At 46.6% G+C, this 27,122-nt stretch overlaps 1 protein-coding gene across 2 annotated transcripts in view; it reads right to left on the reverse strand.

The window, feature by feature from the left end:
• Pik3ap1 (phosphoinositide-3-kinase adaptor protein 1) overlaps positions 1–20,933 on the reverse strand; it is a 112,562-nt gene extending 91,629 nt beyond the window's left edge. The window contains exons 1-2 of one of the 2 annotated variants that reach the window (NM_031376.4): positions 20,788–20,933; positions 11,677–12,096 (exon numbers count right to left, since the gene is read on the reverse strand). In NM_031376.4, the coding sequence (NP_113553.1) occupies positions 11,677–12,096; positions 20,788–20,800 (433 nt within the window). In that variant the 5' untranslated portion in view covers positions 20,801–20,933. Of the gene's footprint in view, positions 1–5,815; positions 6,059–11,676; positions 12,097–20,787 lie in introns of those variants that run through there. The other variant, XM_006527472.3, reaches the window with a different exon arrangement.
• Positions 20,934–27,122: the final 6,189 nt, after the last annotated feature.

Below are 27,122 nucleotides of genomic sequence, written 5' to 3' on the forward strand. Positions count from 1 at the left end.
TGACTTAATCTTTGGTCTATCTTTCCAAACAACACACATGTAGATGAACTATAATGTGATTTTCAAGTTGTGGGGATATGTCAGTACACATGTCAACAGCGCTGCAGACTAGAAACAAGCAAGACATTAATTTAAAATAGAATGTGTGAGTAATGCTACTGTAAATTTTAACACCATCATAACCACTACTCTGAGAAAATTATTACCGTGGGGGTTGAGATTAACTTTGGGTTAGCATTAGTGAGCCATCTACTCTAAGTATAAGCCAGCCTGGTTTTCCTTTTCTCCAGGATGATGTGCAGGATACACATTCTTCCCTAAAAAGATGGTTTAGGGAACTATACCAAAAGGGTTTCTAGGAATCACAGAGCCCCTTTATGAGTCCCCTGGCTTCTCTCTGATAAATGCCCCAGCTCCTGGCTGTTGTAGAGTGTGGCTGTTAAATGCCCTTCTCATAGCATGACACATGGACTGCATAAAGACAGGATTTGAATCTCACTCTCTGACCAAGTTCCTTTAGAGTCTTACGCAAGACCTCACCCATGACAGGCACCTCAAAATGTTCAGTAACTCACCCGTGACAGGTGCCTCAGAACATTCAATGACTAACTACTGCATAGAAACATAAACTGTCTGCTCTTCACTCTCGGAGTAAGGGCATTTAACTCCTCTGAAACCCACTTTGCTCATTTTTAAAATAAAGAACTAGGCCAGATGACCCCAACATTTTCTTTTCTGCTGTCTCCATTCTGTGTTTCCACCTCTAATGACTCAGTTTCCAGAAACTCTAAAGTTTGATGGCTTCCAAAGAGTGGGCAAAGTCTAGTTACCCAAACAACTTTGACCATAGACTGGAGCAAAGCAAAGCAACACTTAGGGTTCATAGAACCCACAGGACATAGAATTCCAAATGCCTTTGAAACAAAAATAAACCCTTAAGCTGCCAGATTACTGTACAAAAGTTTCAGTATTGCATGTTTCCTTTTTTAAAATAAAAACTCACAGAATTATTATCACACCTCTGGAAACAAGTCAAGGCTTTGACAAATGCTACTTGGAATGATGGGACATGAGAGGAGCATCGGACCCAGATGACTTGGGTCGGAACAAGGGACAAGTTGGCAAGTTTGGGAAAAATAGATGCCACCTCCTAGACAAGAAATGTTTCCCCACATTTTACACATTCAAAAACAAAACAAAACAAACAAACAAAAACAAAAAACAGATCAACAGCCAGGTAGTGGTGTCATACGCTTTTAGTTTATGTGTTGCCAAAGCCAGCACAGGCACACACTTTTAATCCCAGCACTTGGGAGTCAGAGACAGGCAGAGTTCAAGGCTAGCCTGGTCTACAGAGTGAGTTCCAGGATAGCCAGGGTACACAGAGAAACTCTATCTTAGAAAACAAGCAAACAAACAAAAACCCAAGATGAACAGTTTTTACAAGCATCGTTAATTTGGGCGCATGCTCTAGTTAACTGTAGGTACAGTTTCCATCATTAGGTTATACATGTAAGTGGAAAGTTATTCTAGTCTAATTTAAAGTAGAGCATTTTCATTTCATCCTCGGCCTCCTCCTCTACTTCCTGTGTTATCAGATGTTAGAGAAAGAGCCCACAGGCTGCTTGTGAAACTAGCACCTTGTTGGATGGTATGTGCAGGCTCTCCCACGTTATTTTATGTAAGAGCCTAGTAGAATCATAACTGTGGGGAGGTGACGGGGAAAATCACACACATTCAGACAACACAAATTCCAAAAGGCCTTTCCAAAAGAGACTAAGTCAATTCCAAGTTACAGATATCTTCACTTTGTTGTGATCGATTTTTTTTGGGGGGGGGGGGATTTAATGTCTGCTCCTGATGGATCTGTACGCATGTCAGGGAAGCTCAGGCGGTTTTCCTTGGTTCTTTATAGGATAAGTCGTCCTACATGCTTACATGTGGGCATAGAATGAAATGGGTGTACTCTATGGGACGTTTTTGCTGTGGATGAGCTATTATAAACACCCCAACTGTGTGATCCAACATAAGCCATTCCATAGCAACAGTCCACAGTGCAAAGGACAGCTGTTTGGGGCCCCTCGGTAGGATGCGCATGGGGGATGTCTCCCTCCTCATCCGGGATACTCAAAAGGAGACCATGCGTACACGAATGGCCCCAGACAGGTTTCCAGTAACCATCCAGTCACCCATCCTTGCGCCACTTATCGGGCACTTACACATATAAGCATCCATCTCTGGAAGCACAATGGTTCATTGTTACTAACCATGAAAAGGTTAAACCGGAAAGTCTCCAGTTGTCCTTCACCCTCAACACAATTTCCACCAATTACTGACTTGATTCATTCTTCTGAAGCTTGCAAACGAGCTGCCTTTGGTTCAAGTCTACATTTTACAAACCCGCTAACACAGTTTTCTGCCCAAAAGTCCATGACAGGTGGCTCCGGTGATTTCTCTAAATAGGGAAACCAAGAGTCATCTGCAGTATTAAACCATGCTATTTGGGGGCCTCTCAGACGTGCTCTTTGGTCATGTGAATGAGTAGTGGAAACTAAATTGACAAGCTGTGAAAACCTATGAGGGAGGGAAATGAACAGACCTGCTCTGTCATGCTCACTTGCCGGCGTTTCCTCTGGCCCCGTTATCTTCCTAAGAACCCATATGTGTAAATCTTCCCGTAGACCATAGCAAAAACAAGCAAAGCAACAACAGAAAAATAAAACAAAACAAGTAAAATGTTGGATGCACATGCCCTACCATTCCACAAGATAAAAGCCTGATGCTATAGTCTAAGATTGAAGTCAGCTACTTGCCGTACACTGAGAGTATTAAGTCAGTTTAGGCATTGCTTAAGTCCTCTTGTAAAGGTTAACTTCCTAACTGGAATAAAAATAGTATAAAGTCACTTGGTAGTATTAAGAAGGTTCTGGCTCTGAGACACAGAAAAAAAAAAGTGTTTAAAATCCTATGTCACCAAACTCACGGGACTTCATAGCTACAGGCACCTGAGGGGTCAACTGTCAACTCATATCTCTGTGCTGTCCACACAGAGAGCAGGAACAGACCCAGAATAGTCAAATGACTCGCCTGCTGGAGCTAGCGTCCGTCTACGAAGTGCACACTCATATTCACTCTTACCGGTCCCCACAGGGACTGTAGTAACCTACAAGGTCACCAGTACAGATGTGACAAGAGTGGAATGCTATCTGACTCCTGAGAAGTTCCCTCTTCACAGGAATGGGGCCACACCTGGTAAGTGACAGAGCCGACTTCACAGCAATGGCGTAAACCAATGCTACATCACTTCCCCTTACCAGAAGGTCTGTCTGGGGGGGAAGGTCAAAGGGGTTTTTCACAAGGACTTCAATTTTCAGTTCAACCTGCTTGAACTAGAGGATTTAAAAAAAAAAACCAACACATTCCTCTGCATTCAGAAAATCCTCAAGATCATTTTGTTTTCCTCTAAGGTTTCTATCTGGAAAAAAATCATAAGCATAGATAAAATAAAACGTTAGGAAAACATCTACAAGGAAAGTTCAAAATTACTTCCATCCACCCAAAAGTGCCCTCCGGTGACAGTTTCTTCTGCTTCTTCCTAAGAAAGCTAAGGGTTTATCAGCACAGACACACATACATCAGCATGGATGGATGCATTTATTTTAAAGTCCTAACTAACATTACAGGGGGTACATTTTTCTATCTCTTGCCTCTTCCTTTTAGTCAGGTTTCCAGACCTTTGATATCAGCATGACGGGAGCTGTTTGGGTCTCTGTGGAGTCTGTGGCATTCCACTGCACTGAATAGCCGACTGAGTAACTAATACCAATAACCTACGGGGCCAGGACCTGACCCAGGACGTTTCCTGGAGGACAATGGAGCGCTCCAGTCTGACTCGGTCATTGCAGTCTGTCAGAAGCTCAGCCTCCGCACTTTAGACAGTAAACTGGTTATTTCGAAGACAGAAACTCTTGTTCAGCACAGACCCTGAACTTGTAGCTCTTGGGAACACAGCTAAGCAGGTGATGAACACAGAAAGTCGTCTGAGCTCAGAGTTCGGTAAGAGCACATACAGCTATTCCGAAGGACCCACGTGCAGTCCCTGCGCCCACTCACAACCACTTCTGGCTTCAGGGGCTTCAGTGCCCTCTTCCGGCCCCCTTAGACACAGCACTCATATGCACACATACAGACGCACAAGTAAACACATAATATAAAATATTTTTTTAAATATAGAAAGTTTCAAAAAGAAGAAGAGAGAAGGACACACACAAAAATAAGAGACTAGTCAAAAAAGAAGAGGGAACTGCACGCGATGCCAGCGCCTGGCAGGGGCTCATCAGAAACTCCCCAGTGACTGACTGTATTGATGAATAAATGAGAGAGCTATGATAGATGTGTTTTTAAAGCATATGGCATGTAACTCATTTCCCCAGCAGCTTTTATACTTAATGTCTATTAAAATAAAAATAGATGGAGCTAAATACATCCTAAAATTAATTTCTGCCTATCTCTTTACTGCAAAATTTTTTTCCAGCTGCAACTACTAGAAAGTTACACATTTCCCAAGTAGCATGCACTGTATATATCTAGTATGCTGGAGTGTAGACACGGGACAGCAGCTCTAACCCAACCCCAACATGGGGCCTTGAGAGTAGCAGGAGCCTAGCTAGCACCATCAGAGGAAAGGTTGGCTCTGCCATCTGGATAAAGAGGTCACCAGACATCAGACTACAGATCAGGACTCTCTATTCCTGCTCCTTCCTCAATGAAAAAACTGAGACAGTGAGCAAGGCATGGATCTTGTGGGCCTTGCTTCTGCCATCTTGAAGAAATAAATGGTAAAATGCCAAAGTCTGAGTGGAGTGTGGCAGCACAGACCTTTAATCCAAGCACTTGGGAGGCAGAGGCAGGCAGAGCTCTGTGCATTAGAGGCCAGCCTGGTCTACAGAGTGAACCAACCAGGGCTACACAGAGAAATCCTGTCTCAAAAGCAAACAAACAAAAAGCCAAAATCCCTGCCTGGTGACTCCATTCCCACCTATGTTAATTTACAGACAGATGGAAGCTTGACCCTTCCCCCAGAGGACTTCGGGGCTTCGCCCTGTCTACCCACAGCACCACAGCAGCCCGCCAATCACTCTCAACCAAAGAACGTGCAGGCACTCTGAGAGAACACAGCCCACCCAAGCGAATGGAGAAGTGAAGTCCACTGGTCAGGTAGTTGATGGAGCGGGGGGGGGGGGGGGAGGCGGGGAAGCTTCAAGCTCACCACCCTCTCTGCCCGTTGGAGCTCACACTTTTGTGGGGGGAGTTGGAATTCCGATGGGACTTGGAGATTTGGGTGGAAAATGTCCAGGGCACTGGCTTCTCGTCAGGTACTGGTCTTCATTAACTGCTCCGGGTGCATTTGACAATAAGCCATGCAGATAGAAGAGCAAACTGTGCCCCTCCTTTCACAGGATGGTCAGGGGCCCTGGCGGGGGAAATCTTAGTGACATTTGGACAGGCTGTAGCATCGCAGTGACACTAGAAAGATTTCACCATGCCTGCCAGGTGCCTCCTTCCCCAAAGCATAGATCATTTCAAAAGGGAAAGTGTGAAGAAAGTACCCATAGTGGGAGGCTATGTGAGGGTGTGCCAAGGAGCTGGCTGCAAAACCAACTAAACTATGGCATAGAAAGAGCAAGATCAGAAGTCCACAGCCACACAGGACAGTGCAGGAAAAATGAGTCCAGTCCAACAGATCTCAAGCCAGCTCCTTCCCCTTGGTCTCTGCAATGGACCGCAAGGGACCCCAAGAGTCACTATAACTCACCATCCACGAGGCCACCACACAGAGCGAGCACAGCAACTTCCCCTTCGCTGCAAGGGTCTGGCTTCTCTAAGTGCCTGTTCCAGTCTACCTCCGAACCTCTGGGACTACTGTCCTGTGTCCTCTCGGAGCAGCACTAGGGTTGCTGCTTCCTCTGACAAGAACAAGCAAATGATGGAACACCAGGCCCAAAACAGAGCTCAGACCTGGCTAGCCAACCTGCCGCTGAGACTTTTTAAAATGCTTATTTTCAGCTAACCCCAGAGACTGTGTGTGGTTCAGTGGCTCAGGGGTGGAGCCCTGTATACAAAGCACCAGGGCAATGCCAAGGCCCTGCCCGGCCTGGGAATCTGTGGTCTGGAGAGTTCAAGGAGGTCTCAGTTTCCTCTGCCCCTTTCTCCTGTAAGCTTTTGCTTTATTTGGAGTCCAAACAGGAAAGGGGAAAGTGGGGGAAGAAGACAGGAAAAAGCAAGGCAAAGCAGGAAACACACTAAAGCACAAAGGCCTCTGGTGCCAACGTGAGCTACTTGTTCTTCACATGCACAGTGAACCTCCTGAGCCTCAGTTTCCCCATGCATCTGCCCATCCGCACCGGTGAAAATGCATTGCATAAAGTGTCCAACACATTTTACTGAGCAACTGTCAAAAAAAAAAAATTCACCCAGGCTAGGGATGGCTCAGTGAGTAGAGCACCAACTGCACAGCCTGAAGGCCCGAGTTAGAACATCAGCACCCATTCTGTAATGCTATGGGAGGGAGACAGAGACAGGAAGCAGAAGAGACAGCTCCAGGTCCAGTCAGATATCTGGTTGTAAATGAATAAGGCAGAAAGCAATAAATCAGGATACCCAATGACCTCTATGAACAAACACAGGGGCACAAGCACCTGCACACACACACACACACACACACACACACACACACACACACACACACAGGCATTTAACTTCAATAAATGGAACTAAACCAGAGCACAAATGGAAACCTTTAAGGAAGAATAAAGTATAGCATTGGAAATGTAAATGAGCTAAATACCTAATAAAAAATGGAAAAAAAAAAAAGAATAAAGTACAACAACCAAACCTACAGGAAAGCCATGGATGGGTCCCTGGGAAGTCTAGGCTCTCTACCGGGTCTGTGGGAATGCTAGAGGTAATATGAACAGGAAGAAATCAACAGAGATTCACAAAACCTGGCATAAAACATGAGAAGAGTCTCACCATTTATTTATAAAAAGGGGGAAATCATAAAGAAACCACAGGGTTTTTTTTTTAATGTACTATGATAAGCACTTTATTTGGGAGGAAATGTTCACTTTAATTTGAGAAAAAATGCATAAAGGAATATTACTCAGCCATAAAACAGTAAGAAATCCTGTCATTGGCAGCACAAATGAACCCAGAAGACATTATGATGTCATGAGCCAGATACAGAGAGACGATGATGTGTGGGCTCCCTTACACATGGATCTAAAAGAGTCAGACTTAGAGAAGAAGTAACACATGCTAGCCAGGGATGGGAGGGGAAGGAGGTTGGGGGATGTCACTCCATCCAAAGGTTCAAACTGCAGTCTCGAAATGAGCTAACTCTGGAACTCTCTTATGCAATATAGAAGTTAGAGCTAATAATGCCATAGTGTTTACTTGGAGCTTGCAAAGAGCTCTCAACACGCACGCACACACACAGAGGGGGGGGAGGGGAGGAAGAGGGAGAAGGAGGGAGGGGGAGGGGGAGAGGAGGGAGAGAGAGGGAGGAGAGAAAAGGGAGAAGAGGGAAGGGGCACAGGAGGTACGTTAACTAATTTGACTATTTTTACACTATATATGTATTACAAATCCTTATTTTTGTACTTAGAGTACACCTAATTTTTATTGGCCAATAAAACTGGAAAAGAAAAAAAAAATCAGTGGAATGGAAACCAGATATAGACATTACCCTCTCAAAGTTGCCCATGGGAATCAAAGGGGACATACAATATCACATGAGATTCCTGGAACACAGAAGGTCTGGCAAGGCAGGGGAAGTGGAGAGAGGATAATGCAGATGAAGAAGGCAGACAAGGGCTGGGTTCTCACATGGTTCAGTGCTAGCTGTGCAAGCCTAAGGACCTGAGTTCAAATCCCAGCATCTACCTAAAAGCAAGGCATGGTGGAGCTTGCCTGTAGTCTTCATGCTGGAGATGGGTGCAATTGGTCTCGCCAATCTGTAAGCTCCAGGCTCAATGGGAGAACATATCTTAAAAAAATAAGGAGGAGACCAATGGAGAAAGACACTGGAGGTCAATCTCCAGCCTCTGCACACCTGAAGGAAGACACACACACACAGACAGAGGGGGGAGGATGGATAATCTCAAAAGCAGATAAGTTCACTACTTCAGTGCTAAACAAAAGCTTTAGTGCCTCAGCTTGTGGGTGTGCATGCGTATGCACAAATGTGCAAACACACAGGAGAACCTCTGAAATAAGCTCACTATCACCTGGTGAGGTCCTTCCCACATAGTCTCACAGAATCTATTTTTGTATCCCATTGAGATTTGCAGCAAAGAATAGGGCTTCAGCAAAAAGAGGAAATGATTGCTGTGCTGTACCTTGGGTTTTCTCACTTCCCTATCTGAAAATAATCACCCAACAGATCCAAAAAAATGAATCCAGAACAATAGTGCAGCCCTCCGTACACTGCCGTGCATTGCTGCTGGGAACTGAACGGGGTCCATTGGAAAGTTTGGGTGACTTGCCATCTTCTTAGCAAATGTCTAATGATATATTGCAACCCGGGAAGCTGGAAGAAGCCTTCCACGTCATCTGGTCCAACCCCACCATCTTACAAATGCAGAACTTGGATGATAAATTCCAACAAACACATTGCAGACTCTAATTAAACCATCTCCCTAGTGTTAAGGACTCTGCCAATCTTAGAGATAACATAAGACCTCCAAAATAGTTTCTGGTGAAATAGAAATACTTACCAATTATTAAGTAAAAAAAAAAAAAGAGTAAGAATTAATGTAGCAGGAGACCCTCCTGTACCAAAGTCAGGACCATTTATATCTAGAAAAACAGATTAAAATCTTCTACCTACTTTGTAAGTAGAAGAGAACTCTGGAGTTCCACGCTGACGATTCATGGTTTAACCATCAAACACTGCTCCAATTTTATACCTACACCAATTTTATACACAGTGGGTATCCAGGAGCTGCCCTGGTTTCCAAAGAAGTGGAGCTGTGACCAGTGGCCTGATGGTGGTGGATGTGGGGTCCCACTGTCAGCAGTGTGGGAGCCTGTTAGAAATAGAGGCTCTAGAGTTGCACCAGCTCTCAGGCAGCATACTCTGCTGACAAGGTCCCCAGGTTCTTCTCTGCACATGAAACCTTGAGAAGCATGTATCCAAATGCAAGTCTAACTGATAACGTATAACCAGCAGCAATCTGTCTTTCCATCTCCCACCATTTCTTTAATTCTCTATGCCCCCGTGCCCACTGACTCTCAGCTGCAGATTGCCCACTAAGCGGTTTATTTTCATTGCTTACCAAAATAATCTCTGTCTAGTGACAGGTTATTTGTTCTTGGAGCAGAAACACTGCTGTGAAATCGTCTTTCTAAAACACTGGAAGGTGATCACAGCAGGCTGCGCCAGAGTCAGAAGTAAAAATAAAATACCAGAGAAGATCAATGAATGCGGAGGTCTAATCACTGGACGCCTCCGAATAATACTGCAAGTATTCCTTTTACTTTATAAGATTATGTGTGCATATGTGTATCTGTGTGTCCCAGGAGGTGTAAGCTCCCCCCTGGAGCTGAAGTTACTTGTAGTTACAAGCCACCTGAAGTGGGTGCTCAGAATCAAACTCAGGTCCTTTTTAAGAGCAGTACAAGTCTTACCCTTCAACACCCCACATCTTAGGACTTAAGCCATACATAGACCCCCATCTATGTTATACAAGTGCTTTCCCATTGATCTTCTTCTCGACCCTTGAATATTTAAAAAAACATCACCACCATGCTGCTTTAGAGAGTAGCGATGATAATATACTGTGTGAGTGACAGCGCCTCCTCAGAGCTCTGAATGATTGGTTGGTGGATCACAGGGGGGCCTGCAATGAGGTTGCATCGGACCTCTGCAATGAACAACTAATATGTGAGGGTTCTTTGTAAGCGTCCATGGCTCACAGCTCCCAAAAGGCAATGAAACGCGAACGTGCACACTTGAACGGGGTGCTTTATCTGTTATGGCAAAGTCAAGATGAGCAGACTCTAGAAAATTGCTAACCCCGGGTCCCAAGCATTGCAGGCGAGTCATCTCTTGCATTTACACCAGTTATTTGCATTACAAAGTGAGCGAGGCTCTACTATGCTGAGACCTGGTCGTACCTACTGGTTAGATCATATCTTATAGCACCCAGGAAGAAGAAAACCTGGACTGAAGAATTGTCTCCATCAGACCGATCCATGAGTATGCCTTTGGGCCATTTTCTTGACTTCTGATTACCTGGTCAGGGCCTACCTGTGGGCTGGTGATCCTGGGTTGTATAAGAAAGCAAGCTGAGCAAGCCATAGGGAGCAAGTCTGTGAGCAGCATCCCTCCATTTGTTTCAGCTCCTGCCTTAAGTCCCTGCCTTAGCTTGCCTTGGTGATAAGACTAAATCGTGTAAGCTGAAATAAATCCTTTGGCCTGAATCTTTTATCATAGCAACAGAATGCAAACCAAAACACAGAATTACTGTTCTTGTTTCAGTCCTGGGGACTGAACCTCCAGCCTTGCACATACGAGGAAAGAGGAAGCCTCCCAGAACTCCTGCGGCATCCTCAGCCCTCTTCTTGACTTCCTCCCTCCCCACCCTAAGACAGGGCCTCACTCAGTTACCCATTCCTGGCCTTGAAATCACTGTGTAGCCCAGGCCAACCTTGAACTTTTGGTCTTCCTGCCACTGTTGCTCAAACAGCTGGAATTTCAAGCATGCACCACCAGGCCCAGCTTAAAGTTGGTAAATTCTGGGTTTAGGTTGTGAAATGGGATAGAGTTTGGATGAGCTATATGAACGCACAAGTTGCACCTGGGACCACGGAGGCACAGTGGCGCAGTGGCATAGTGAAATGAGACTGGGAATTGTCCAGATTTCTTGGCTGGTGCCAGGTCTGTAAGATCTCAAATGATAAGAAGACAGAAGGCAGAAGTATAACCTGCTTACAGCACACACAAGGGCCAAAAGGAAAGGCCAAAGAGGAAGAAAAGCTATGACCTGCGACCAACCAGGTGCCCATCTTCTGCTTGTTTCTTTTAATCAGACTGTGTGTGTCATATTTCCTGGGCTCACTGAAGTCATGAGCCCTGCCAAAAAAGACTGGAATGTTACCAATCTGAAGCAGTGCAAAGAGCAGAAGCTGGCCTAGCCAGATAAAAAGAGGGCCATTTCTCCATCAACAGGGTATCTTTAATTGACACCACTTCAGCCAAGCTATCAAGGTCACTGGAAAGAAGAAGCAGAAGCAAGAGACCTGGCAGATGCACCCTTCACACCTACAGCCACCAAAGACTCTCCCTCCTATCCCTGCTCTCCTGAATTCCATGTCTTCCAAAGCATAGAAAATTCTAGAAAGAAGTTTTTAACCCATCCCATCTTAGAAATCTGGTTTCTCTAAACCAAGAAATATGCCTAAATCTGGAGATTGAATCCAGAATCTTGCACATGGAAGGAAGTACTTTATCCCTGAGCTAGAGCCTCGGTGGACACCAGATCTTTCCAAAGAGCTTTCTCAATTTTATAGCACGATGACCAATGTTCAAATAAAAATACTTTGCTCTGATCCAGAACGTGGCTCTGTAATTCCTCTTGAACTCGCTTCTCTCTGCCTTGTTAGAACCCTTACCTTCAGAAATGGCCTTCCTCACAGCCGCCAGGTAGGTCTCTGGCTCATCATCACAAGTCATTTCCTGCCAGTGGGCCCAGTCAGGAAAGAAGGCCTGGAAGTCCTCGTCGCCTGGCTGCACTCCACACAACAGCCGCACCACACGCTGCGGCGGATGGCAGGCACGCTGCAGCATTGGCAGCAGTCCTGGCTGGCCGAAGCATCCTACCAGCCCCGCCGACAGTAGCACCAGCACGCATCGCGCATCCCTGAAGACCCACAGGTCCTGGGCAGAGAAAGAGGCATCCGGGACCAGCCGGTATGTCTGCGTCTTCTGGCTACGAACCTGCCGGCAGGACACGAAAAGATCCTGTAGGTACTGACACCATTCCTCCGCATCTGGGCTGTAGAAGATGAGGATGTCGCATCCCCGGCCCCACCCTGCATGAGAGACACAGAAAAAAAAAAGCTCATTAATGCCTGCTCCTTCTAGGAGGCTCTCTGAAACCAGGGAGATACAGCATCCAACGGGGCCCAGCATCCACAACTTGCCAGGTCTACCTGTAGCATTTTTCCAGCCCTTTTTCCTTACTTACAGCCCATCAATGTGCCAGACACGCCACCCTCTCCACCCAAACACGTCCGACTGTTCTAGATCATAGAAGCTACTGCATCACCCACCATAACTGCCCAGCCGTTATCCCCCATAGCTGGTCTGCTCTAGCCTATCAGTAAGCATTTATATAAAGCCTGTGCTATTCAAGTCTTCATCCACACACACTGCTGGTAAACTCCCTTCATCCTCCCAGCATCCTTGAACCTTAGGTACCATTACTAGCCCACTGGAAAGGTGGGAGAGGGGTGTCAAGGTAGCATGTCGGGTAACTTAGCCAGTGAGTGACTCACAGTGGTAGCCAGAAGCTGAATTGTTTGATGTGACCCTGAAACGTGGTTCTATTTCAAATACAGTGGTCAGAAGTGTACGACTGGGATCAGACTGTGAGGGTTAAAAGTCTGGCTTTGCCAACTCTATGCAGAGCTCTAGGAAAACAACTAAAGTCTCCTGTGCCTCAGTTACTCATCTGGAAGTAGAAATATAATGGTCATTTTTGTGTGTATTTCAGGTCAGTCACAGAGCTTGGACTATAAAAAGATCTGTCAAGAGTTGGAAGCTGGTGTCATGACAATGTGTCATGTAAGTGGAAACAGGATGAATCGATGCTCTGAGCTACACCACATGGATGCCAGAAACAAACAGGGCAGAGGAAGGGGCACCTGGCCCATTATGCCCCTCATTTACAGAGGAAAGAAACATTTTGAGAAGATGAGGGGGCTTGTTCAAGTTCACACTCAGTAAGTTAGCACACTCAGTAAATTAACAGCAGAGCTAGGACTACCCCTCAGGGTGGCTCCCAGCTCAAACCTTCGTCCTAGCCTCCTACACTTCCTTCTAACAGGAAATATGCCAAGAATATTTTAAAAGAGTCAAGTCACATTTTCCAATGATGAAAGAAGGTAGGCTCCTGACATTACTGTGACTGCTGTCCCAAACCTTCACCTCACCACTGTTTGACATCTTCATCTGGAAGGGAAGTGCAATCAATGAGCACAAAGTGTCCGTGCTTCCTGCAATGTAGGGGTCCATCTTCCCCCTTGGAGAAGGGCCTGGACTATTTGTGAAGCAGGAATCTAAGTTGTAGGTTTACAATTGAATGTCAGCATAGGAGCTATTGAGATATCTCAGTGTATAAAGGTGCTTTTGAACAACTTGGCACCTGAGTACAATCCCCAGAAGGTGGAAGGACAGAATCAATGCCACAAAGTTGTCCTCTGACTTCCACACACATGCCATGGTATGCATGTACTGGCAACATGTATGTACACGCAATAAATATAAATATGTAAATGTCATTTCTGGTCCATATGTCATTGAGTGGTTCCAGGTAAGGTCAGAGGCAGGCTTAGAGTAAGTCCCTAAGGCTCTGAGCTCTGGAAAGACCTGAAAGCTCTGGAAAGAGAAATACTTTTTTTTTTCTGTCCATCTCCCTAGGGAGCCAGTTTTAACCCTTGTCCCCACCTCCCAAGTGCCAGGATTTAGAGGTATGTGCCACCATGCCAAGCCAATGGTAATGTTTCCAGGAAGAGTAACAAGTGGACAAAGATGTCAAGGAGAAGGGGGCGTGTCTTAAATGTCAGAAGCATCATTAGGAACACAAGGTTAGGGGCTGGAGAGATGGCTCGGTGGTTAAGAACATTTGTTGCTCTTGCAGAGGATGCAGGTTCTTAGGCAGCTCACAAGTCCCTGTAACTACAGCTTAAGGGAACCACATGTCTTCTTCTGGCCCCTGCTGACACTGGCAGACATAGACATGCATGCATGCGTGCACATGTGCACACACACACACGAAAAATAATAATTTTCAAAATCTTTAAATTTAAAAAATGTAGAAGGAGGAAGAAAAAGTGGCACCAAGGCTAGTAATCCTAGCACCTGAGAGCCTGACATTTGGAGGGAGGAGGAAGAAGAAGAGGTGGAGGAAGAAGAGAAGGAGAAGGAAGGAGGGAGAGGAGGCAAGGCTAGTAATCCTAGCACCTGACAGCCTGACAGGTGGAGGCAGGAGGTTGAGATGTTTAAAAGGAAGCCAGCCAGATGGCTTAGGTAAAGGCACTTGCACCAAGCCTCATGACCTGAGTTTAGTTTCCAAAACCTCACATTCTAGAAGAGAACCACCTCCCACAACCTGTCCTCTCATCTACATCTGCAGAGTTCAAAGCCAACTTTGGAAACTTCGTAGAGAAGTCAATGACGGCCTGAGTTTCATGAGCCCCTTATAAAAAAAAAAAAGGTAACGTTACACGAGACCTTAGAGGTACTGCCTGTGATGGTTTTTATATCCTTGGACCAGGGAGTGGCACCATCTGAAGGTGTGGCCTAGTTGGAATAGGTGTGACCTGGTTGGAGTAGGTGTGTCACTGTGGGTGTGGTTATAAGATCCTCACCCTAGTTGCCTGGAAATCAGTCTTCCACTAGCAGCTTTTGAATGAAGACAAAGAACTCTCAGCTCCTCCTGTGTCATGCCTGCCTGGATACTGCCATGCTCCCACCTTGATGATAATGGACTGAACCTCTGAACCTGTAAGCCAGCCCCAATTAAATGTTGTTTTTTATAAGACTTGCCTTGGTCATGGTGTCTGTTCACAGCAGTAAAACCCTAACTAAGACACTGCCTTAGAAGAAAAAAAAAAAACAAAAAACAAAAAAAAACAAAAAAAAAAAAAAACAATTTCCCTGAAGACTGTGTCCCTGAATGGCTACTCCAGTCTTAGGAGAAAGATTTTTCACCTAGCACTGACATCACTAAGAGAATGAGTACACACACGAGCCAGGAGATACCTTCATAGCTTTGGCTTCCTTCTCTGTAACAATTGCTATTCCTTAAATATAGAGTTACCAGAAATGGTTAATCTTTCTTTCCTGGGCACTGACCTGCCATTTTACTAAGCACCTCAGCTCTCACTGAAGCCTCAAGATAAGGCCAGGTGCACACTCTCAACAGCCTCACCTGGCAGGCAGTACTTGACCTCATTCTTCATGAACTGCGGCCAAGAGCCATGAGGACTGCACCAGGTGCTGACCGCATGGACCCCACTGACTGCAGACCCCACAGGCTGAATTTCTAAGGAGCACTCTATTTTAAAGGTCAAAGAAATGTGACATATAATCCAGAACATATAAACTAGAAATAAAACATCTAGTGCCATTGGCTTGAAATACTATTTTCTATTTAAAAAAAAAAAAAGAGCCAGAAATTCTTAGAGAAATGGTGGGTTCTCCTGGTGATTCTAGTAATATGTATTGCAGACAGCAAGAAGTGTCCAGTGAGCCCAAAACATCTTGTATGTCCATAAATAAGGATGTGCTCAAGCAAAAACTAACACAGAGAGGAAATGAGAGGCAGCTGAAGAAGCTCCCACAGGCCAAGCAGGAGCAGAGTGGGAAAGAAAACAAGGAAGCAACAAGACACTGCAAGCCAGAGCTATACTAAAGGCCCGTGGATCCATTATGTATGGACACAGTAACAGAATTGGGTGAGTGGGTAAAGAAACCGAAGAGAGGCTGGGAAATGTAGCTCAGTGCCGTAGCACAAGGTCCTTACTTCAATCTCCAGCACCAAAAACTAGTAAACTAGTAAAACAATAATAATTTAAAACTGGGGGGGGGGGGACACAGATATCTTACACATATAAATCCCAAGAGGGCCACACCCTGAAGGAAACAGAATACGTCTCTTCATAAATGTGGCTGCATCTAGAGATTTCTTTTCACAGAGCCCAATGTGGAAAGACAGGGAAAGTGACTTCATTGGGCACAAACTCAGCAAACAGCTCCACTCCATAACCAAGATCACCACCAACAACGTACGATCCTCCCAATCTAATGAACAGGAAAACATCAGCTAAATCCAACCAGGGGAAAATCCTCAAAACTCACTGACTCGTGTTTCTCAGGGCTTTCAAAGTGGAATATAGGTTGGGAGGAGAAAGCAAAGGCTCCAAGCCAAGTTGTAGAGGATGAATATAATCAAAACATGGTGTACAGGCATATGAGATTCTCAAAGAATCAGTGAAAATACTGCAGTCTTCAAAGGCTGTCGAGGGTGTTGAGAGTTGGCTCAGCGACTAAGAACACTTGTTGCTTTAAAGAGAACCAGAGCTCAGTGCCCAGCATCCACACAATGGCTCAGGCCTTCTGTAACTCCAGTTCCAGGATAACTGATGCCCTTATCTGACCTCCTCCGGCATCAGGCAAGACACGGATACCCATAAAATCAATCTTGAAAGAGAACTGTCAAAGCTGATCGAGATCTGATATGATAAAATCACAGCCCTGAGGCACCAAAGGATGCCTCACTTGTAAATGAAGTATGGTGTCATGAATGGGAACCTGGGACACTGTGTACAAACTAAAACACTTGAATAAAGAATAGGACTAAAAAAACAACTCACCACCCAACACATGGGAAGCGAGTCAGGAGAAGCAAGAGTTATAGACTCCACTAGGCAACATTCAGTGAGTTCCAGGCTAGCCTGAACTATATGATGGCATCCTGTCTTAAAAGGCACCCCCACCCCAAATAATAATTATCAATTCACTAATTTCAGTAAGTGTGTTGTATTCATGTAAATTGCCAATAAGAAGGAAGGTTTGGAATATGTAGGAACTCTTTTTATCAGTGGCTCTCAACCTCCTTAATGCTACGACCCCTTAATACAGTTCCTCATATTGTGACCCCCCCAACCATACAATTATTTTCGTTGCTACTTCATAACTGTAATTCTGCCACTGTTACAGGTCACAATGTAAATATCTGTGTTTTCCAATGGTCTTAGGTGACCCCTGTGAAAGGGTCATTTGAGCCCCAAAGTGATCATATCCCACAAAGGTTGGGAACTGCTGCTCTAATGGTTCTTGCCATTCTCCTGAAAAAATCTAAATCTGTTCTGAAATAAGCGCATTAAAACCACAACTGAATATAGAAAACAGCCATTTAAAGTGGCGTATTGCTGGGGTTCAAAGTTTGAACCCAACCCCCATTTAGCAAGAATATTTGAGAAGGAAGTAGTTAAGCTTCAGTCAAGCTAATGTCATGACCTCTCTCTCTCTCTCTCTCTCTCTCTCTCTCTCTCTCTCTCTCTCTCTCTCGATGTGGGGGGGGATGTGTGTGTGTGTGTGTGTTTGGGGGGGGTTGTATGTGCGTGGGTGTGTGATTTGGACCACTATCGTAAATGGAGGAATATCTGCCCTTAGCATACATGATGGCAATTACATTTACCATCCCAAAGACTTCAGGGTCACTAAAACCAAAAGGTGGAGCAGCTGTAAAACAAGAGTTCAAAGTGGAAGTTCAAGTTCCCCCCTGGCCTGCCAGGGAGCGCCATGGGGCCATCTGCTTGGTCAGCAGCTCTCCCTGTGTGGGGAGTCCAGAAGTCATTGCTCCCCATTCTAAATTACTTCTCTCTTTCTCCTATTCAGTAAGAGAAACAACGTGTGAGCCAGCAAGGAACCCATAAACCCAGGCAAAGCTGAGAAAGGGGCTTTGTTCTCCTGAAGCTCAAAGAACAGGTTTGGCTACAGGAGAGGGGAATGGTTTGGGGACAGGGCTGGCTGACCACAAAGGGGAGTCCCAGTTGGGGGAGGGGGGAGCTAAAAGAGAGATGACACTGAATGATTCAGAAACCATCTGAGAAAAGAACAGAGAAGTGACCGCAGGTGACCTTGGAGTGGAGCCCACGTTTGAACCTGTGCACCGTTTTGTTTGTCTGTTCTATGTGTGTGTGCACGCTGGGTGTGTTCATGAAGCCACGGCCCATGTATGGAGGGCTGGGAGCAAGCAACAGGATTTGGTTCTCCCTCTCTACCATGTGGGCCCCTGGGACCAAACTCAAGCTTGGTGACAAGCACCCTTACTCACTAAGCCATGTTGCTGGCCCTGTGGTGCTAGAAGACCAGGAATAGTGGAAGGGCTTAGAGGTGATCCTGGCAGGGAGCTGGTCGGGGTCTGAGAGCTATCCTCAGGTTCTTGGGGGCCAAGACCTGGGGGGAGGGGGGCTCTAGTCTTCACCAGCTGCAGACCTGGCGCCTTTGGGGAAGTCCCAGGCGCTTTCCTCACTCTCTCTGGTAAATAAGAGAAACTATTCAAGCACAGGCTGGTTGCTCTCAAGGCCATTCAACAAGCAAACAAGTCAGGGAATGGAAGAGGAAGACTGACACTCACCCTCTAATGGCAAGAAATTTAAGAAGACCGGGGGATTAGGCTACAGTTGAGTGAACCTTGAACACATCATGCAGTGTGAAGGAAGTCAGTCACTAAAACCACAGACTACATAATCCCATTCATGGGCAAGCCCAGAGTGGGGCAATCTAGAAGAAATACTGGAGAGGAGGTGAGAAGAGAAAAGACCTCTCTTTGAGTTGATAATAACATTCTCCCAGATTCACATACTGGCAAGGACACTAAAGGCCACTTACAGCACTCTTTCAGGCACAGCCAATCAGTAGCCCATGAGCTGAATGTGTCCCAGGATAGCTATGGGTGTGGCTCCACTCATTCATAGATGACATCATGCCACAGTATCAAAAGCTGGGCACACAGCATATTGAGTGCATGCATTATGACATTGTTTTTAAAATAAGGACGCCATACAGGATATTGGCCTGGATGGCTCTCCAGCCTATAGCATGTTAGTGGGAAACCTGGCTTTCCCCTAACTATATATGACCTGCCCTCAGGGCTACTCATAAGTATAGACAAGTACCCAGGGAGCCCAAAGGAACGCAGTCTCACACCGCCTGGCATAGTGTTCCACCACAGAGGACACTGACAGCAGAGTTTTGGACAGCTTTATCCACTACCCCAGCTTTGGTTGTTGGGTTAGAGTCTTCATCTGAACCTGAGTCCACCCTTCAAACCTAGCCCCTTCAGTTATTCCCCTTAGAGCCAGCCATCAAGACACTGGACAGGAAAAGCAGGTTGCTCAAAGGCTTCCCAGTGTGCTGTCCTCTAGTGCACAGCAGCCCAGAGCCCATCCCATCCAGGAAAGGAGACAAACAGGAGCTTAGCCACCTTATTTTTAACTCTCCCCAAACCCTCCATCCACCCAGCTACCATAGCTGTTCCGTGTATCTCAAACACATAGAATAGACCCCTTGCCTGGGACATACTCCTCCCCAGGACCCCCTGCCTTCCCTCCTTCAGGGCTTGCCTACTTTCCCCTGTCCACTTTCCCGATGCACCTGCCTTGATTTTGTTATTCAATGAGCTGTTGCCTCCCCTGTTCTCAGTTACACAGCTTTCATCTTCTTACGACAGTGCCTGGAAACGGCAAGCACTCAATAAAGTTTGTCCAGTGAGTGGACCCTGAGCCACAGTGCTGCTTTATCCCATAGAGCCTGGCTAGGGAACCGCAGGCCATTGATGAACCACCCTCCCAGCCCCTTCAATAATAATAATAAGCATGTATTATCAAAGCCTTTTCTACCTTCGTTCCAAAGTACCATGACCCAAGGCTAGACCTTAGCAGATCTGGAGACAGTTGGCTTTAGCATCTGCTCCCTTCCCTCCCAAGCATTGACTTCCCCCAGCCCACGCTACACGATCTCTCTCAAGAGATGCTATCATCTGGTTTTCATTCTCTCTCAAAGCATCACGCTGGAGCTAGGTAAACACAAGTCAGCCAAACCGAAAACATGGCAACTCTCTCTTCTCATCTAGCAATTCCTCATTTAGTTACTGTTTTCTTTCACACCACCAAAACTCTGTGGTGAACAGAGACCAGACCGACAAGGTTCTCACCAAGAATCTACTACGCCTATAGCCACTGAGGTGTATAGGTGCTGCTCACTAACTGTCTCTCAACGTTGTCCTTACATGGTTTGTCCTGAACCTCAGCGAGCTAAGGACTTGCCAAGTGTACATATGCTCATGAGCTAGAAAGAAACCCAAGACCAACCAGAAGAAACTTCTGGCACCTTTTGATGATTTGCCCACCAAATTCCAATTACCCCTGGGCACATAAGTTACATAGAGAACAGAGTAAGAGTAAAATTAGAGTGTGGTCTCGGTTTTTTACCAAAATTCCAGAGAAGATATACAATCGCGGTGGACAAAGGGGGCTTCTGAAGCTGTCCCTGGACCACCTAAGACTGCCTGAGCGCCCCCTATTGGTTGGATAAGACCCTAAGAGAAGCATCTGGCTTCTTACAGAATCCGCCCTCCACCTCCTATCAACTGTCCTCAGAGTACTCAGAGTTAGAGCTGAGAAAGCGACCCTTGGCAACTTACAGCTAGAAGGGAGAAAAGAAGACTTAGAAACTGGGATAGGTCGAGCCCCAGGCAGGAGCAAGACAGAATCGTGCACAGACCGGTTAGGGGAAACGTGAGAAAGTTCAGAGGGGAAGTTTGCGACAGAGACTGGAGAAAAGACCGGAAAGAATACAAAATCCCCTCACTAAAGACTAAAGAAGTAGGGAGACAGGTCTCAAGACTGGGAGGGTGGTGTCAGAGAGCCTCAAGGACCAGGGGCGCGCGAGCCAGGAGCCGGGAGCTGGAGAGCGCTGCGCCTGCTACCCACCTGAGGCTGCCATGCCGTCCCGGGAGCAGCTCGCATCCCCGGCTGGCACCGGAGCACGGTATCCGGTGCCCACAGCCGCGGTAGGCGACGTCGCTGGCGCGGGGTTAGAAGCAGAGTCCAGCTGTGCTCAGGACAGTGGCGACTCTGGCGCTTCCTCCTGCCGGGCAGCGGGGACTCGCACGGGGGCGTGTCCAGAGGGTCTGCCCCGCCTGCGGGGCTCCGCGTGGCACCTGCACGCGCGGCGGTTGGGGAGGGGAAGTGAGAAGTCCACACGACCAGCCGCCAGCTCCCGGCGCCGACCCCTGCTCGTGCCACGTGTGTCCCGAAAGCAGGCAGCCACCTCGATGTCCCCCAAGAGCAGTCTGAGGTGCTGGAACTGGGGGAGGGAAGACAGACTGTAGGGCTAGCTAGTCTCAGACTTGAAGTGGGGAGGCATAGCACAGCTGTCCCAACCACCTTGTCCCTTGGGACTTGTCCTTGAGACACTGCCCCCAAGAATAGGGAAGGCCTGCAGGAAGGGGAAGGAGAAGCACCTGGCCCTAGGGTCTTGGCGTTGCCCTTGGGTGCCCTCCTGTGACCCTTCTGCATTTCCTTGGATCTGGCCCTCTAAGGGCACATGGGTGTTAAGCATAATCTTTGATAGATAGATGTTATCACTGCCAAGAACCTTCCACACACGATTGTTCCACTTCCACTATCAGAGCTCTTTGGCTTTCTTCCATCTTCCTCCACTTTAAAAAAAAAAAAAAAAATCTTAGTTTATTTATTTTGTGTGCTTGTGTGGGAATGTGCATGCACATGTTGTTCGGTTCACAGAGTGGACAGAGTCTGTTCTCTCCTTCCACCATGGAGTTCTGGTAAATCAAACTGATCAAAGTGGCTAGACACTAGGCAGCAGGCACCCTTACCCTGAGCCATGTCACCAGCCCCTTTCCCACTTCTGAGGGAATACATTAAACTGCCCGGATCGTCCAGGAAAAGACATCTAAGGGCCCCTTGATGGCAGCCTCAATACATCTATCTACAACTTCAGACCCTTGTCCTATAATGTAGCAAATTCACAGATCCTAGAGATTTGAGTCTGGGTATCTTTGGGCATAGTTTCTCCACCTAACACAGGCCAAGGGTCCCTAAAGCAGAGATGAACATGCTGCCTGCCATTCCCCCTGTTTAGGATATCCTTGGCCTCTGCCCCTACTCTGACACACCGTGATAGCCATTTCACACTATTAGAGTTCTTTAATTGAGCTTATAAAAACATTTCTTTATTTTTTCCAGAATGGCTTTAATTGATGCTTCCTGTATTCAGCTCTAAGTTCCTCAAAGTTAGCTCAATCTTTTTTGCTGTGGAGTCTCTATCCTCTGGTGCTAACTCTGGCCAGAAAATGTGCTCAGAAATGCATATGACCAGTAAATCCTTAGATCTGAGATCCAGGGACAGACCCCTCTTTTGAGACACTGAAAATTTGAGAATCCTGAGCCAAGAAGGAGGGACTATAAAATGCCAAAGTTAAGCCGGATGTTATAAAAGCCATTAGAGAGCAATGCTAACGGGAGGATTTAAAGTTTAGAGATCCTGAGCTTGAAGTGTCTGTGTGATGGGGAGCCCTGTCATGGCAGAAGGGCAAGGATGCAAAGGGTTGGGGGTTGAGAACCTTGTCATGGATGCCATCGTTGGAGTTGAGGCAGCAGTAGTGGGTGGGGCAAGGGGGTAAAGAGACAGAACCAGAGCAAGGGCAGAGCCATGGAGACGCCCACGCAAGACCACGGGTGCTTCTGCATCTTTGCTGAGTAGGAACAGGAACCCAATGTTTGGGAGGACCAGGCATGGGGGCCTTGGAGGCAAGGCTGTTAGTATTTGAGGATCACTGTGAGGCCCTGGGGAGAATGTCACCAGGCAGAAGGACAAGCCACTGCTGACACTGTAACCAATATGCAGGAGCCCAGGCTGGAGCAGCGGAATATGAGCAGGAAATGGGATGGGTGGTAGGACCAGAGCGTGGAGCAGGGACGGAGTTTAGCACCCTGAATTCTTATCTGACTCCTTCACTTACCGTTATGGAGCCTCGGCCAAGCTGTGACCCTGAAAGCCCACAGCTTCCTGGTGTGGACAATGAAGGAATCCCAGGTCAGAAAATATAAGACTCAAACACCAGCCCTCAGGATCCTACCTGAGCCTGAAGCCTCCTTCATGCCCCTGGACCTCTGGACATAGATGATCTATGTCCCCTGTTAGAGTCACTTTATAATCACTTGGCCTATATTTGAGGCCAAATCCCTAATGTCCCCGCCTCAAAAGCATGCTCCCCTCTTCTGACTGCAGGTTCTAGAAGAGTAAGGGCCCTTTCCTGACTTTTAACCATGATAATCTGGATGACATCAACCTAAGTATTCCTGCCCCTTCTCCAGCTGTTAGAGGTCACCTGTCAGGGGCAGGCAAGGTCTTGGTCACTCAGTCTACTGGCCACGTTTCTCACATTGTGGAGCCGCATTGGTTCCTGGAATTTGGCTGGGAGAGGACCCCAGAGGTCAATACTCCTGGGTGAAAGGGCATTCCTAGTTTTGGACACAAGCCACCATGTTTCTCTGATCAACAGAAAGAATCAGGTTAGGGGAAATAGTGTCTCCAGTTTTGCATCTCTGATATGACAGAATATTGCTCATCAGAAGAAGGGCCCATCTGCCATCCAGAAGAAGTCCCACTAAGTGGATGGAGAGGGTGGGGGACTTAGACCTGATGGTTACATGTTTGATATTGGCAAAGAAGAGCCAAAGGAGCCGGGCGTGGTGGCGCATGCCTTTAATCCCAGCACTCGGGAGGCAGTGGCAGGTGGATTTCTGAGTTCGAGGCCAGCCTGGTCTACAGAGTGAGTTCCAGGACAGCCAGGGCTATACAGAGAAACCCTGTCTACAAAAACAAAAACAAAAAAACCCAAAAAAAACAAAAACAAAACAAAAGAGAGAGAGAGAGAGAGAAGAGCCAAAGGAAAAGAAATTTCTATTCTTTATTTCAAGATGCTATTTTGAGATTATAAGTCTGAGGACCTCGGTGTTCTTGTGGGCCATCTCAATCCATCCTAATTCCCTTAGCTTTTCTGTGAGAATGGTACTGCTAGTATACATCCCCTGTAGACCAAATGTTGGCATCAGGACCTCTGAAACCTATGACATCACATAGGCGACAGTGCAACTTGTGACCTGCAAACCTGTTGTCAAGGCAACAGGCACCATATTCCCAACATCCACTTGGCTCACCTCCCACCTTTACCTGTGTTACATCATTCCCCATATAAATTAGGAAAACACCCCTCCCTCTCTCTTTCTCCCCCTCTTCTCTTTCTGCCGCCACCGTCTCTCCTTTTCCCTAATAAAACCTCTTCCACATGGAACTGCCCTGGCCTAGCGTGCTGTTGAGACGTGACCTTCACATTCTAACACATCACCAAAAGGTCAAGAACTTCTGCCCAAGGGTATACAACCAGCAATTGCAAAACTGTTTGAACACAGTCATTGCTGTGACCAAGTGACAGAGCCAATGCACGTGACCAAGTGAAAATACGTATCAGACTCTGCTTTGGCCTAAGTCACCTATGCTGGCGTCACTTCCATGGCAGTGGAAATTGCAGATGTTCTGTCACCTGTGGGCTCCCTCTGCTATGCCTGGCCTGGACAACTCTCCAAAAAAGGAGTTTGGGAGTGGAAGTTCACCCAGCATGTCTTACTCCCGCTCATGCTCTGAGCTGGGCAGTCCATTGGAGGCAAGCCTCCTCTTCCCATATCCTCTCCTCCAATGCCTTGTATGGGACTCAGCCCACAGCTGTTTTTAAATCACCAAGTACAAGCCTTTCAGTTTGTAGCTGGAGTTGCTAATGTGCAGGTTAAGTTACCTGCCTCCGTTCACCCCACCTTCCTATGGAAAGCTTTATTTTCACCCTGTTCCAGAGTCCCAAGACACTGGGGCCAGTATATACCATCAAGGTGCAGTGTGTGAAGACAGGATTAAAATGGACTTTTAGGCTGGATTTCAGAGGAGGTGCTGAGTGACCGCTGTTCCAGGCAGTTTCAACCTGACCCAGCAGGGCATCCTATTAAAAGCCCAACACAGGATATTGTGACATTCTGAGAGCAAGCAGCTTTGCAAAAGACTGGAAGCCTCACCTTCTTGCAACAATGTGGCCATCTTCTCTGTTCACCATTGTAGCCCCTCTTTCTGAAGGCCCTCTGAAGGAGCTCAGAGGCCCCTCTGCAACAGCAATGCTAATTGCAGGCCTGCAACCCAAGTTCAAAGACACAAAATTCTAGGCATCTGCCTTTTGGCTCCAGTGAGGTAATTTCCTGAACATTTGCCATTTTTTAATCCATTCATTGCTCAGGAGCTGCCTTATCTCCCGCCTGTGAAAAAGGAATGTGAAAAATGTCATAGCGTTGTCACCGTGTCTGCATTCCCTCACTGTTTTCTAGTTCCGTTGCTGTGATAAAACCCACTAACTAAAGACAACTTGGGGGGAAAAGGGTTAACTGACATTACACTTCCAGATCACAATTAATCACAGAGAGTAATCCGGGCAGGAACTCAAGGCAGGAGCCAATTAGGAAAGCTGTTTACTGCCTCCTTCTCTGACTGATGCCCAGCTAGCTTTTTTTTAGGCATGGCAGACCCATCTGCCAGGAGATGGTGACATTCACTGTATGCTGAGTCTCCCTGCATCAATTTAAAATGCAGAAAATCAGCCGGGCAGTGGTGGCACACGCCTTTCATCCCAGCACTTGGGAGGCAGAGGCAGGTGGATTTCTGAGTTCGAGGCCAGCCTGGTCTACAGAGTGAGTTCCAGGATAGTCAGGGCTATACAGAGAAACCCTGTCTTGGAAAACCAAAAAAAAAAAAAAAAAAAAGAAAGCAGAAAATCCCCCATCTTCTTTCTTACAGACCAGTCTGATCAAGGCAGTTCTTTAGTTGAGGTCTTCTCTTCACAGGGGATTCTAGGTTGTGTCAAACTGGCAGTAAAAACTAACCAGGACACTTTGTTTCTTATTCGAGGGTAGCAATGTGCTGTATTAAAGAGTTCCATTCCCAAGCATCTCTTGCAGGTTTAGCAGAGACTAACAAGATAAATGAAAGCCACCCAGTGGAATCTAGGGATGTCCTTAATAAGAGATTTAAGTTTGCTAGATCTTTTTTCCTTTTCTGCCTTTGTTTTATCTCCTGCCTGAGATGTAAATGAGACAGTTAGACGTCAAACATCCTTCTTGAATTGTGAAATAACCATGTGGATACACTAAGAATGGGACAACAAGAAGACAGACAGAGGCTGACTCCTTATGTGATGGTTACTTTTAGTTGTCAACTTGATACTATTTAGACTCACCCAGGAACAGACTCCCAATGAGGGGCCATCCAGATCTGATAGCCTATGGACACGTGGGTAGTGGGTTGTCTTGATTCCATAAACTGAGGTGGGGGGATCCTGTCCACTGTGGGCAGCACCGTTCTCTAAGTAAGGAATCCCAGACTGGGTACCTGTAGAGTGAGTGCCGAACACAAGCATCCTCTCTGCTCGTCACCGTGGATGTGATATGACTAGCTAATTCCAGTTCCTGCCCTCTCAGTTTCTCTACAAGGATGAACCGTAATCTAAAACTGTGAACTAAAATTTCACCTTTCTTTCCCTAAGCTGCTATTAGTCTGGGTATTTTTATCACAGCCTCAGAAATGAGGCTAGGATGCCTATCAGCCACGGAGCTTCCCAAAAAGCTCCAGGCTCCCAACCTGTCTTTTTTCCATGACAGATATCTGTACATCTCCGTGGAGTTGCGCTTGTCTGAGTGTTCAGCTTTATTTCACCATCAGGCTCACTGATGTGTGAATGGAAGCAACATTTAGTGAGCACCAACTGTAACACATGTTCTTTCGTATGCTGGCTTGCCTGATGCTTTACAGAGAAGGACACTGTGAGCTTGTATTGTGAGATGCTTTCCCAGGGCCAGTACACCAGTCATTCTGAGCCATGGAACAGTGACATATCAGACTCCCTCCAGAGAGTTCATTTAAAAAGCACTTCCTGAAGCCATGAGGGCGTTCTCAGGTGGGGCCCTGCGGAGTCTCACCCCTTTCAGTCATGTGCAGATGGTCACTGTCGTCACACGTGAAGCATATCTCACATACGTTCCACTTCTGACTTTCGGGGTACTGAAGCAGAAACTCTAGTCAAATGTGACAAAAACTAAGGGTGCCTGAGACTCAGTGTCTGAGTCAGTCGAGGCCTTGAGAGGCCATTATTGTTGGAGATATTTGGAAACCAAGGCAGAGGCGGCTGAGTAGCCATTATCACATCGTA

This window comes from Mus musculus, chromosome 19, assembly GCF_000001635.26.
Source record: "Mus musculus strain C57BL/6J chromosome 19, GRCm38.p6 C57BL/6J".
Classification (NCBI taxonomy): domain Eukaryota; kingdom Metazoa; phylum Chordata; class Mammalia; order Rodentia; family Muridae; genus Mus; species Mus musculus.